Raw genomic sequence first — 14,575 nt, 5'->3', positions numbered from 1 at the left:
TAATATAACTCTTCAGTTTAAAACATTCAATCAAATTAACTAGTTATTCAAACAACTTAAATTTGATAAAAATTCAATCAAATTAACTCTCCATTCAAACAACTTGAATTTGACTGAATGCTGGTATCTACGAATAAATAGTGTTTTTTTTTTTTTTTTGAGTTTTGTACATTAAAACGTTAATATTTTTACAAAATTAATAAACTACTAAATCAATTATTTAATTCCGTTTAAAAAATACAGCAAGTTACTTTCGGACAAACTATAAACACAAAATATCTGAAGAAAAGACAAGAAGATTAATTAAAATGATAGTACCGAGAAGAATAGAATAGGATGACGTTTTGCAACTTAAGAAGTTTATTCATAATTCATAACATAAGTGCATAACTCAGCTGTTATGCAGTCACAGAGACTACAGACATAGTTCTGACATGAAAGTAGTACCATAGTACAAAGTTGACATATAGATATGCAGTAGAAGGCTTATTGTATGTATATATAGTTTTTTATTTATAAAATGCCCTGCATGCACGTTTGTTCGGGTTGGGGAGAATCCGGTTAACAGTTTCTAGTGCACCAACACCGGAAATCGTCCCTGCACCTGCCACTCCTCAAGTGTTCTTTGTTCTTGCAGTGATCATCGCAGCTGCCAGTGGTGAAGCATGGACCCCTGTAAGTATTCGCCAGGTTCTCGCAAGTCTTTGCCTCAGTCTGCACCATAACTTCTTCTGCATGTTCAAATAAACTCATCCGCATATGTCAGAGACATTCGATTTATAAAGTATTCACCAATAAAGAAATAAAATCAACGTGGAATTTCATATGATAGAAGAATGACATAAGAGTAGTGACTTACGAGCAACAAAGAGAACAAGGAAGAGGAAGCATAATCCGGCCAGTGATTTCTTCTCCATGGCTTAGTTAGCGGATATTCACTTATACTGCTAAATGTGTGTGATGAAATATGATATTAGAAACACGCACACATATGCGTATATATAGCACTTGAAGAGTTGAAAAGTACACACCGATGAAGTTGCTGATGAGAAACGCAAGTAGAAACTAGAAGAAACTAATGAATGAATCTGTAAGAAGGTTTCGGTGGATTTGTATTTTGATGTTATGAAAAGTCAACACACTCTGCCATGTGTAGCAAAGGAGCTTATCAGGATAATTAAATGCTAGGCTTTTAGCTAGAATTTGTGGCACAATAATAATTCTTTAATTAATATATATATATATATATATATATATATATATATATATATATATATATATATTTCGTATAAATCTAAATATTTATCAACACCTCATGTATTACTCTAAAAAGAGAACAGAATAATATAACAAAACTATATGATAAGAGAAGAAAGATATATAAAGAAGGAAAAATGGTTAATAGATATACATGAATAAAAGCCTATATGTATTATCATCTATCTTTTTTTTTTTTTTCATTCATCTTTTGTGATCTACAATAATGAACTTTCATATAAGATTTTAAAATATAAATAAAGCAACATATTTTTTATAGATTGGAATCAGCTTTAATTTATATTCAAATTAATTTATAACAATGTTTTTAGAATTCGATTTTGTATAATCGAATTTTAATTTATAAAATGTTATTTTTATTTTATAATTTTTTGAAAAGATCTTCCAAATATTTCTTTTATCATCCTTGATAGTTGGGTATGGAAGTGAACTGGTTAAAGTAGAATTCTCTCCCTCACTTGTATATCAAGGAAAAGGAAGTATGCAATAAAAGTTAAAATCGAGAAAATATTATCCTTTGGTATATGTTCGTAGTCAATGTCGGCTTGACTTTTGATGAGGAGAAGTATATAATTAATGGGCTGATAAAAGTATTTCTTTTATATAACTAAAATTTAAAATAAATAGATATTTTAAGTCTGTAGATATATTACAAGTAGAATTATAATTAATGTAACAGTTTTGGCCTTTCTCAAAACTAGTTTAAATTATAATACAGGGCATTTTTAATAATTACATCTATATTTTTCATTATTCAATTTTTCTTCCAATATATTTTTAATCATAAAGAATAAGTAAATAAATTAATAATAAATTATAATACAATAATTAAGTTAAAGAGGATAAATTTAATAATAATAATTGCTATTTGATAAATACAATAAATATTATTTATAATTATATAAAAAGAAGATATAGTTTTTTTTACGCAAGAATCTACAAAATAAAGTTTAAAGAATTTATAATGTGTTTAAATAATGGGGCTCTACTTTTTTAATATTAAAAATCATCTCCACTTTTTTAAAATTATGCTATCTTTCTAAATTCAATCCTAAATTCTTTCTCTACATTCTCTTTAACCTTTCTTCTCATTGGATTCATCGGTTTGATTATCAAGAAGATCTTAAAGGATCAAGGCAATAAGATTTTCATATCCAACTGATCAATTTGTTAAAAAGAGTAAGTGAATTTCTGCTCGTTTATAAGGTTCCATGTTTCTTCTCTGCATGTGGCTATTTTTAGTTACATGCCTCCTCTAAGCTTTCTTTTAGGTTCTCTGTTGATTAGTGATTGTAAACGCATACCTTGATCATGTTTCTATTGCTTCTAGGTACAATTAGTATCATTAAAATTGTGAGAGCAACTTTTGGCCTTTTTGAGTGGTTGAGCTTCCATCAAGTAAAGGAAGTTAATTACCATTTATTGTAATACCGTTAATGTTTGATAAACTGTATTTCAAGTTTATTGTAGCCTAAACTTGGATGACTGCTAAACTGTCTTTTAGTTGCCTAAGGCAGAACAAAGTCTGGTCCCCACTAATGTAGCATAGGGATGACCAGAATATCAATCCTAGGACTCGACAAAATTAAGATTAAAGTGTAGGGTTAAATCTTGTATTTATTTACTACTTATTTACTATTAAACTAGGTGGGGACATTTAAAATGAATGAAACTAAAAAGGAAAAATAAAAATCTAAACTAAAATTTGTTTAAAAGAATAAAGAAATTTAAATGCAATAAAAGAAAAGAAAATAAAAGTCTAAAGGTTTAAACCCTCCTTTGGTCCTAATATTTGTGTGAAAATCTCAGTTCGGTCCTCAAGTTTTGAACTGTCTCAATTGAGTCATAATTTTTGTAAAAATGTACACATTTTACCCCAACCGTTAACTGATCTCAAACGGCGTTAAGTTTAGCTGACGTGGTATGCTGACGTGTTGGCTTAATCCCTTTTCGGTCCTCGTATTTGTGTGAAAATCTCAGTTCGGTCCTCAAGTTTTGAACTGTCTCAATTGGGTCATAATTTTTGTAAAAATGCACACATTTTACCCCAATCGTTAACTAATCTCAAATGGCGTTAAGTTTAGCTGACGTGGTAGCCAGAGGACATGCTGACTTGTATTGTTTAATTATATGAATTATTTTTTAAAATAAGCAGTGTTTCACGTGGCACAATGCCTATTATTTAGTTTATTTGAATTAGAAATTTTATTCATCTCTCTGAGAATCAGGGATTTTACATAGATTATCTCATCGGCTCAAAAAATAAAGTCACCGGAAAACTCGCATAACTAGTGCAATCAGTCTCACAGCCTTTTCTGCAAATGAACCAACTTGGTAACCTATAGGTTCATCACCAGCCTTTAAGCTATTTATTCCACTNATAGCAGAAGATAACTNTTNCACAGTGAGATCAGTTAGCGNTTGGGGTAAAATGTGTGCATTTTTACAAAAATTATGACCCAATTGAGACAGTTCAAAACTTGAGGACCAAACTGAGATTTTCACACAAATACGAGGACCAAGAAGAGATTAAGCCAACACGTCAGCATTCCACGTCAGCTAAACTTAACGTCGTTTGAGATCAGTTAACGGTTGGGGTAAAATGTGTGCATTTTTACAAAAATTATGACTCAATTGAGACAGTTCAAAACTTGAGGACCGAATTGAGATTTTCACACAAATATTAGGACCAAAGGAGTGTTTAAGCCAAGTCTAAACTATTCAAAACAGAAATACCAAACAGAAACAAAATCTAAGTCTAAAAGAATGCATTAACAATCATGAGATATTNCTAAACTAAGCATCAAATCTGAATTAGAATGTAAAACATAAAATCTAAAGTGAATAATCAAATCCTACTCTAAACAGAAGCAATCAAGAACAATCATGTTAATATTCTCAACTAGAATTGAAATCAAATGAACAAACACCTAAACTAATGAGTAGAAACAGATTGGTTGATTAGAACAATGAATCAGAGTCAAAAGTGCCAAAGTTAGTGTAGAAAAGTAGACTTTTACCACTCACGAAGACATCCTGGATAGTTATACCCACTGTGTGGTATTTAAGTTCCAAATCAGAACCTAGATTGGGTAAATGTCTACTTCCTATACCAAATCACCGCAAATTCAACTCTTAATTCAAGTTTCTAATCATCACCAAATGCAAAACTCTCACTAAAATGAAATGACAGAAGCAAAACAAGAATCACAGTACTTTTTCCTTCGTCTCCACTCGAGAAGACATCTCGGTGAGTCATGCTCACTATGGAGTCATGTAATTCCCTAAGGAATTTCAACTGTGTGGAGTCACAGAGTCTAAATCAGGTTTCATACAAAACAACGAGAAACGACCCTCACATCATTAAACAAAAACACAAAATAAATGGAAAATTCAAAATGAAAAAATCACCTAAGGTACAACACATAGAAACATCACAGAAGAAATCTTATTAACAATAAATGAAATTACACGAAAATGTACCGAGCAATGTGCAATTGAGAATGCAAGAAGCTTGAAACCAGAAGTGCGATAAAACCCTAAGCTCTCGTGTCTTCTCTATCTACTCTAAAAATATAAACTGAAAAGTACCTAAGTGTCTATGTGTAAAAATCTCTGAGTCTATTTACATGGAAGAACCCCTTTATATAGGGTCTAAAAACTAGAACAAAGAAAAGAAAAATCTGTAAAAGAGAAACCTTCTTCACTTGGGCGTTTCGCTTTCTCCATCGGACGGTCATAGATCCTCGCCGATTCGATCTCCTCTTCAAGCCCTCCGATCACCTCTTTTATCACGCTCTGCTTTTGGTTCAGCTTTAAACTTGAGGTTCGAAATCAGCTTCCAGCACAAAGGAGCTCCTCTCGCTCTCGCACATGCCCTAGCTCTAGGGAGTGCTTTCTCTAAATGAAACGCTAGTGTTTTTTTTCATTATGTCAAATGAAGTGTGTACCACGAAGACCCCTTGCATCTGCTGCCAAGCGACACCAAAACGACACCGTTCCAATTAAAGTAGGAGCCCAATCCAGCGCCAGCAACGACCTAACTGCTTTGGCAGCCCAATTGCAGCAACAGTCCAAAACGACGTCGTTCCTCTTAGATTCAGAATCAGCCCCTGCAGCTTCTCATTGTATGGCAACAGTGTCGTCAGCCCAACTCTTGCTTCCCAGTGACCAATAATGCAACTCGAGGCCAACCAGCTTTTTCAACTAAGATCCAGCCCACTTCAATTGACCCAATTCAGCAGCAGCATCTCTGGTCCAATATAAAACAGCCAGCCTAAATTTATTTCAGATCTGCAAAAATAATCAAAACAAAATTAAAGAAAAAGAAATCCAACACTTAAAAGAAAGATTTTTTTATTAAATATTTTCTAGAAAAATATTATTTTCTTACTAATAAAAAAAATAAAAATTACATCTAAAAACCTATTTTTAACTAAAATTCTACAAATCTACAATTTTAAACAAAAATCCTAAAACTATCCTAATACTAGAAAATTAAAGACTAAAATACACTAACAAGAGCTTCTAATAAAAGAAAAATATGCAAAATTAGGAAGTTATCAATGACATGTAGAAATTATGTTTTGATTGTTTTGTTGAATGTATTGGTTTCTGTATTGTTTGATTTATTTGGTTTTAATAGGTAGTTTTGGTATGTTAAAGTATATAGAATGGTTTTATGTGATTTTTGATAATTTGTAAGGTTGTTTCTGATTCTTTAATGTATGATTAGTGGTTTCATGTATTGGTATACTATGCGAATGAAAAATTATGGAAAAGAGTTCCAAGGAGGAATTCCTTACTTGTAGTTTCATGTGTTATTGTTATGAATGTAAGAAGCTCAGTTTTGATGGATTATTATGACACTCTAATGATCATCCATGCTCAAGTAGAGAGTGATGAGTCATGTCGTGAGAGGAGTAGGAGGTTCTAGCCTATGGTCTTTCTTCGATTGGCAAAGGACACGTTAAAGGACTAACCTTGTGTGGTAGCTTTGAGTGAGTTAGTTGTTTCACCACACAAGTGCAGAACCCATCATGATCCTAGCTTGGGGTCCTTTCTCCATCTGTCAAAGGGTGTTTTAACGGACTAACCTTGTGTGGTAGCTGAGGGGAGTCAATTGTTCCACCACACAAAGGGTAGAACATGTTATATCTCGACATTCATAATATATTCGGATGAGTTAAGTTTATGGTTATTGTGTGATCCTACATAGTGTAAATTTCTTGGGTTGAGTTATGATATATATTGGAATTTAAATATTATGGGATACTTCTTTTCATACTAGTTAACCATTGTTTTTGTTTTTGTTTATGTGTGTATGTTTCTCTTTTACAATGATCACCTTAAATGGTGTGAGCTTAGGGAGGGGTTTTCTCTGATCATTTCAGCGTGAAGAGGAGGGTGAATCATCAACATAATATAATTTGTTCTCCAAGTGTAGGATCTCCTTGCTTAGTAGTTTTGAAAAGCTTTTTGTAAGTTTTTAGTTATATAACGTTTTATTTTAATACTTTTATACTATTAAAATGAGATATTATAATAATAATAATAATAATAATAATAATAATAATATTATTATTATTATTATTATTATTATTATTGTTGTTGTTGTTGTTGTTGTAATTATTATTATAATATATGTAAGTTATGATAATGCATATTTAGGTAACTACTTAAAGATATACTTGTACATTATTAAGTTGTATATCTACAAAAATACATGGAATTTTTTACGGTCGAAATATGTTGGAAATGTCCAAAATCCGTCGATAATGACATTTTTCCGACGGATTACCGACGGATAAACCGATGACTTTTTCTGTTGGTAATTAAAATAATGGGTGGGAAAATTCCCGCCCATTTTACCAACAGATTTTTCTTCAGTAAATGAAGGGTTCTTTACCGACGGATTTACTGAAGGATTTTTTCGATCCATTACTGATGGATTTACCGATGGATTTTTTTCCTTCGGTAAATGAAGGTTCCATTACCGATGGATTTTTTCCTTCGGTAAATGTTGGGTCCATTATCGACGGATTTACCGATGAATTTTTCCTTTGGTAAATGAAGGGCGCATTACCGACGAATTTATCGACGGATTTTTCCTTCGGTAAATGTGAACTGCATTATCGACGTATTTATCAATAAATTATTTCTTCGATAATGATTCTGTCGATAAAAACCGTCGAAAAAAAATGAATTTCGTCGATAAAATCCATTGATAAATTACAATTATCGATGGAAATATTTCCGTCGATAAAAATTCGTCGGTAATTATAAGATTACAATTACAACTTTTGAAATGATAAGATAATTATAACTTATAAAGACATTATCTACATAATATTATTTTTAGTGAAACTCTGCTGGTAATTGAGACTATTTAAAGATTTTTTTGTGTTAATTAGTATTATAAATTTTGATCATAGCTAATATTACTCTTTTTTCATGTACAAATAAAAGAGGTAAGATCTAAGTAGACATCGATGATCATGAACTGGCTGCACAAAGTTATCAAAATGTTGATTACATTTCAATCTTTATAATTAAAAAGGAGAATAATAAAGAAATTATAATATAATTAATGATGAATGCTTGATGAATGTGTTGTGCGGCTGCTTCTAGATAAACCAAATGCCACAACCATTTTCTTAAACATATCGTTAATATAACTTCATTGCAATGTTAATAATAAAATATGACGTAATACCAAGAAAATAGTGATAGTGATAATATATTAATTTTTATATATTTTTTATAAGTATAACATTTTTAATAATTTATATAAATACAAGTAGAAAGTGGAACAAATGGATAGAAGCTGTTGTGGAAATTTATGTATTTTCATGGAGAAAAGTCGCACTAAGATTTTATCATAATGAATCCAACAATGCTTTAGAAAGTTAGTTCATGTTTTTTATTTTATATCAAATATATGTTTTATCATACCAAAAAAAGGAGAGCTGAGTTTCTTCCTCTTTATCATAAAAAAGTGAAGTTATGCAAGTTCTTGTTTATTAATTATTAAGTAGATACTAGATCTTTTACTTTTCAAAGTGTGCATACTTCTATGACTATATTTGACGACATAGATAAGGACGACATAGATAAGTTTGGATGATATTCAAAAACATTTTCTTTTATCAACAACTATCATTCATTAATATTTTTCTCTCACACAAATCTTACATCATTTTTATTTTATACGTGAAGAAATATACAAAAACAACTATTAATATACCTCTATTCGGAAAGAGCAGATCTAACTACAGAGTTGAGTTGAAGTGAGATCCACCACCGAAAATAAGGGTTGCAAAAAGAAATTATGAGATGAATTTATTATAGATAAAAAGGAATGATAGTTTATTTATTTATTTTTTAAATTATATTAGATGTTATGTTTCTAACATTTAAAGTACGAGAGTGCTATTAGGCGGTGGCTTCAAGTCTTCAATGATGAGTTTGTGCACTAACATCACTCAATGGATTTTCTAAGGTGGTCCCATTTATATGCCTACCTTTGTATTTAGCATGCAACAAATTTTTAACTCTATCTTGACTAAAGTACTGCAAATAATGATACCTAATTGTATATTAATTAAAAAGGTAAGCTAAAAATATTTAATTTAACTAATATCGTTTTTTTTCTAAGATATCTCTCTTAAAACTTGATATGATCAATAAAAATAGAATGCATTTGGAATAACTTTTTCATTGCCTTTATTATTTGGTCAATTTTGAAAAGTTCATTAAGACAATTATGTTATAAAAACGAACGAAATTATGAACAAAAAAATACTTCTTGAAACGTGTAGATTTTTCCTCTTAAAAACTTATTGGTTGTGTGTTGTTTAAGTCTTCTATAATATAATAGGAATTTTTCAAATTTTTTAATAATTTCAAAACTTAACAAGAAACTCTTAAAGAGAGTAAATAACATATTATACAGTAAATAACATATAATGTATCATAGTTATAGTAAGTTATATAAATCAGTCTTAAATTGACAAACTTAACCTATGGTATAATTAGTATAAGAAGCAATATGAACCAAAAATACTTTATGTGTGTTAGTGATTTATCAATCACAATACACCCCTACAATTCTTATTGTTATGTCGCGCTTACAAGGCCATACGTGTGTCCGATATTCATGAGTATTATAAAATGTCAATTTTTCATTCAATTGGTCTTACTCGATACTCATATAAGTGATTTCATCAAGTGTATGTTACAAATCATACAACACTGGTAAAGAATTTGAAAATCATTAAAAAATTTGTTTGAAATAAATTTCTTACACCATAAGAATTTTAATTATAAAGTTTAACTTCTCAAAAAGTACAATCTCTAGTACTTTTACACACATCATAGAAATGAATAATTGACTTATAAAATTACTATTAGAACTAATAAGCAACTTCTTTTTACCCATATGATTTTATTTATGGGAACTTTATTTATCGATTAACAATCACAATTTATTGAAAGTCTAACGTGAGAGAATGAACTGAAAATCTCATATCAACTAAAAATAAGATCAATATATAATATATAAATTGATGCAAATATCATCTAATAAATTAGTTTTGTAAGATACAATTAGATTTAAAATGTACTTCTTAATATTTTGTTTTTGCCTTTAATGCTAGAAATGATATTAGAGAGAGCCCAAATGGCTTAAACAAATGGGAGTTACTCCCTCCACCACCACACATTGCTCCTATACCTCTCCATTCCTCTTTTACCCTTTAATAATATTTAAACAGATGTGAATGTGTTGTATTCTTAAACGAATGTCAACATCTGTGCACAAATATCAACATCCATTGAAGGACAAATGGATGTCGATATCCATTTAAGAATATATATGCCAAAGCTTGCTCCTCCATCTCCACTAATTGTCTAAAATATGTCTTCTCCCATGGCTTCCCTATCAAGGATTTGGCCATTTGCAATAACCAATTTTGCATCAAGAACACTATCAGCTCCAAGACCATACTTTCTCACCATGGATCCATATGCACCTCCTGCATGTGCCCTCCAACACCTAGGCTTGTGCAGCGAATTATCTCTTGATACAGAGTAGTGTAGAGAGTGTATCCTTAGGCACAAAATACGGTGTGTTTGAATTTTTTTATTAATTAGACTAGTTTTGTATAAACAACAAAAATTGGTGCACATGTTTGATAGAAAAATAAGGCGAAACTATATGTATGTTGGTATGAAAGTTTATTTCAATTCACTATTTTTGGCCACTAGTAGTCGTCACAGCTAAATCAACAGTAGAAACAAACTTGTTGAAGAGTGAAGTCCAGCAGCTGCGATAGAAAAGTGAAGTCACGGTGGCAATAGAGATTCAGTGGCGGAGCTAACACTAGCACGTCAATAGGAGGCTATCACGATGTGACGACACAAACCGCGCGACTACATTACGGTGGTTGTATGTTAGGGCTGAAGGGCTCATTTCCCTCACTCTTCCCAGAAGCCCAAACACAGTTGTTACTGCAGCTCCAGTAGTTGAGAATCTGTTAGAGGAGAGAGCCAAAAGAACCATAAAACAACCACGTCACCTAAAGGATTATGTGGTCACGTGTCCAACAACCAATAAAAAGAGGAATTCGATTAGCAAGAAATGATTGGAATTCTTATTGTATTTTTCTTTTATTGCTATCTGCACATGATTAGTACTGCAAGGCAGAGCCAAGTGCATATATAATGCAATACTGTAATAGAGAGGGGACAACATATAACAGTAAAATTCCTTCTCTGAAAAGTTTCTCTCTTCCTCTCTGAATATTCTCTCTTCTCTGCCATCTTCCTTTTTCTCTCCCCTGCAGCATCCTTACATTGGTGCTTTTCATTGACCCTTACTCTGTGGCCGAATCTTCCATTCCCCAAGATGAGCTCACCAAATTAAACATAAAGTTCAAGCAACTTTTACTCTCTCATGCTAACCTTTCCAACACCCTCCACGGTATCGCCAACCGCACCACAATCCTGGAAACCCAACCTCACCAAAACCACCCCCCTCTCCTACACGTCCCTCAAAATTTGACCTTCCTACCTTCAATGGCTCTGATGCTCTTGGTTGGATCTTCAAGGTCAATCAATTCTTCGACTATCACCAAACACCAACCGACCAACACATCAAGATCACATCCTTTTACCTAGAGGGTCAAGCCTTAACTTGGTTTCAATGGATGTTTAACAATGAACTGCTTTCATCTTGGGAATCATTTTTACGAGTTCTCGAGTTGTGTTTCGCCCCTTCTAAGTTCGATGACCCTATTGAAGATCTCTGCAAGCTTACCCAAACTCAGAGCCTACAAGATTACCTATCCGAGTTTGAGGTTTTGGCCAATCGCATCTCTGATTATCCACCCAGCTTTTACCTAAGTTGTTTCCTCTCTGGCTTGAAACCATCTCTTCGCCATGAGGTCACCGCCTTCCAACCACCAGACTTACCCCATGTTATTGCTTTGGCTGAACTACACGAAGACAAATTTTGTTCCTCCCTTCCGCCACCCAACCGTTTCGGCCGCACATCCATTCCCCCTCCGCCCTTGACCACAATCCCACTTACACAACCTAAACCTCTCCCGCCATTGCTACCCACACCACCTACCAAACTTCCTATTAAACGCCTCTTTGAGGCAGAGATGCAGGCTCGAAGGGAGAAAAACCTTTGTTTTAATTGCGATGAGTGCTACACACGAGGTCATAGATGCAAACCACAATTTCTGCTCCTCACCGCATTCGGCACTGACAACCAAGAGGATTGCCTATCCTCTGAGGACGCGATAGCTGTGGAGGACACCTCACAAGAGGCTGGGCTCATCAGTCTTCATGGCTTTTTGGGATAATGGACTCCTAGAACATTTCGGGTACCGGATCCATACAAGGTTATGTTGTCCGGATTTTGGTTGATAGTAGGGCAACACATAACTTCATCCAAAACAGAGTAGCACAATTCCTCCATTTACCATCACAGCCCACACTAAGTCCATTACGTGTAATGATAGGTAATGGTGAGTTTATGCCATGTTCTACTTTTTGTCCCAGTGTTATACTCACTTTGGACAACCAGGAATTCCCTATTGATTTGTATCCGCTTGAACTATCGGGCACAGATGTGCTTCTTGGGGTTCATTGGCTTTCATTGATAAACTCGTTCGTGATGGACTATAACGGCCCACTTATGCAGTTCAATTGGAAAAACAGACTTGTGGAGTTAAGAGGGGATTCGAGTCCAAATCCTTCACCCATTTCAGCCCATCAGCTTCGCCGTTTACATTCCACTAATAGGGTTGAAGCCCTTTTTCAACTCATCATGCACTCCCACCCTCTTCCAATTCCTCCAATTATCACAACTTCATCCCCTACTAGTTCACCCCTTCCGTTCTCAACTGAACCTACACTGCAAGCCCTCATCTCCCAATACCACACATTATTCTCCATCCCCACCGCCCTTCCTCCACCACGCCCTACTGACCACTCAATTACATTAAACCCAAACACCCCTCCTATATCAGTGAGACTATACTGCTATCCATATTTTCAGAAGCAAGAAATTGAAACCCAAGTTCAGAGAATTCTAGATTCTGGTTTCATCAAGCCAAGCAATAGTCCATTCTCCTCTCCAGTCCTTCTCGTAAAAAAAGAAAGACGGAACATGGTGTTTCTGCGTTGATTACAAGGCCCTCAACGTTGCCACCGTTAAGGTCAACTTCCCAATACCCACCGTCGACGAATTACTTGACGAATTAGGACATGCATTCTGGTTTTCTAAATTCGATCTTCTCTCGGGTTTTCATCAAATACTCATGGTGCTTACTGATTCTGATAAAACTGCATTTTGAACTCACAATGGGCACTTCGAGTTTCGCGTAATGCCATTTGGTTTATGTAACTGATGAGTCAATATTTTATTGATTTCACTTAGTTTATTGTGCTAAAATTAATCAGGGAATTGTGCTTAAATATCCAGTATTTTCCCATTTTCGCTAATTGTGCTTAATTTGACCAGAAATTCTTATTTTAATTAATTTGAATTATCTAAGCTAATTATTTGCATTACTAATTGTAGAGAAAATTTTGAAAATATAATTTGGGACATTTGGAAAAAGCAAAAACGTCTGCAATAAAAAAAGCATATTGAAGTGCTGATTTATTTTTGGAAGCAGTTGCAATACACGGTGATTTCATTTTGACTGCAAGTAGGGACGTTCAAGGAGGCTTTATCTTCATTTTATTTTTGGCTTGCTGATTTCATTTTGGAGGGTGTATTTATTTTATTGGAACGGTGCATCCATTAGCTAAAGGGTCACGACCCAACATATTTCTTCATTAGCAACTTTGCATCCAGCATAAATAAAGAGTATCAAGTGGTGTCACCGCCTCGGAAGTCTTGAGTAATGCATGTTGATTCAAAGAAGTGAGCACGAGAAGGAGGCCATGGTCCAGCTGCTTAGGACCCATATTTTGAGAAGGCTTTTGGCTTCTTTATTGGTGGCATGCAGCAGCGTTCTCCAACAAAGCAAAAGGGATGCACCGTTGTTGATAAAAGGCACACATCCACATCATCACAGCCCCATTCAGCTTCGCTCACGTCCAACCTTGAAGAGGCAGCTGCACATCCATTTAGAAGCTCACAGGCCTGATCCAGTATCCTCACGGACAACCCAACGTGCACACAACTGGTTTAGAATCAACACGCTGCAGCAGAAATTTTAGAAGCTGCAACATGCTTGACCCAAGTCTTCACCACGGTCCAGCACCTCTTCACACAACATCAAATAGTCCAGTGGCCTTCATCACGTCCAACTTCTTCATCCATGCTGGCAGCAAGGAACGTCCTGATTGCTGCATAAAAAGGAGATCACGTCTTGGCAAGTGGGCTGCAAGCGCCAATCCAGTTGGAGAGAAATAGGCAGCAGCGGTCCAGAGTCAACAATCCAGCAAAGCAAGTGATGGGATGAGAAAAACGGTGATTGATGTTTAGCTTTTGCATTTTGAATTTTACCTTCACAATGTATCTTTCAATTATTAATTTGAATGTTGCGTTTCTTATTTATTTCTGCTGCAATGTGATTTCTTTTTATTTATTTATTTATTGTTGTATTTTAATAGTTTTAGTTGTGTTTAGATAATTTTTTGTGTAATGTTGGATTTAGCATTTTCTTTTGCTTTAATGTTGTCTAGTTTGTTTGGTAGTGATAATTTAACTGTCATGTTAGCTTAGGTTAGTTGGTTGGTCATTAGTGATGTTACATTGTTTCTTTGAGATATC

The 14,575-nt window shown here is 33.8% G+C and overlaps 1 protein-coding gene across 1 annotated transcript; it reads right to left on the bottom strand.

The window, feature by feature from the left end:
* Window positions 1–337: 337 nt before the first annotated feature.
* Window positions 338–1,021, bottom strand: LOC106754639 (defensin-like protein). The gene is made up of 2 exons (XM_014636686.2): window positions 860–1,021; window positions 338–731 (listed from the first exon to the last, which is right to left on the bottom strand). Exons 1-2 carry the CDS (start codon window positions 915–917, stop codon window positions 562–564), a joined length of 228 nt encoding a protein of 75 aa, XP_014492172.1. The 5' UTR covers window positions 918–1,021; the 3' UTR covers window positions 338–561.
* Between the last annotated feature and the right edge of the window lie 13,554 nt (window positions 1,022–14,575).

This window comes from Vigna radiata, unplaced genomic scaffold (assembly GCF_000741045.1).
Source record: "Vigna radiata var. radiata cultivar VC1973A unplaced genomic scaffold, Vradiata_ver6 scaffold_321, whole genome shotgun sequence".
NCBI classification, from domain to species: Eukaryota; Viridiplantae; Streptophyta; class Magnoliopsida; order Fabales; family Fabaceae; genus Vigna; species Vigna radiata.
Note: the sequence above shows the minus strand (reverse complement) of the source record. Positions and strands in the feature narration are given on the sequence as shown.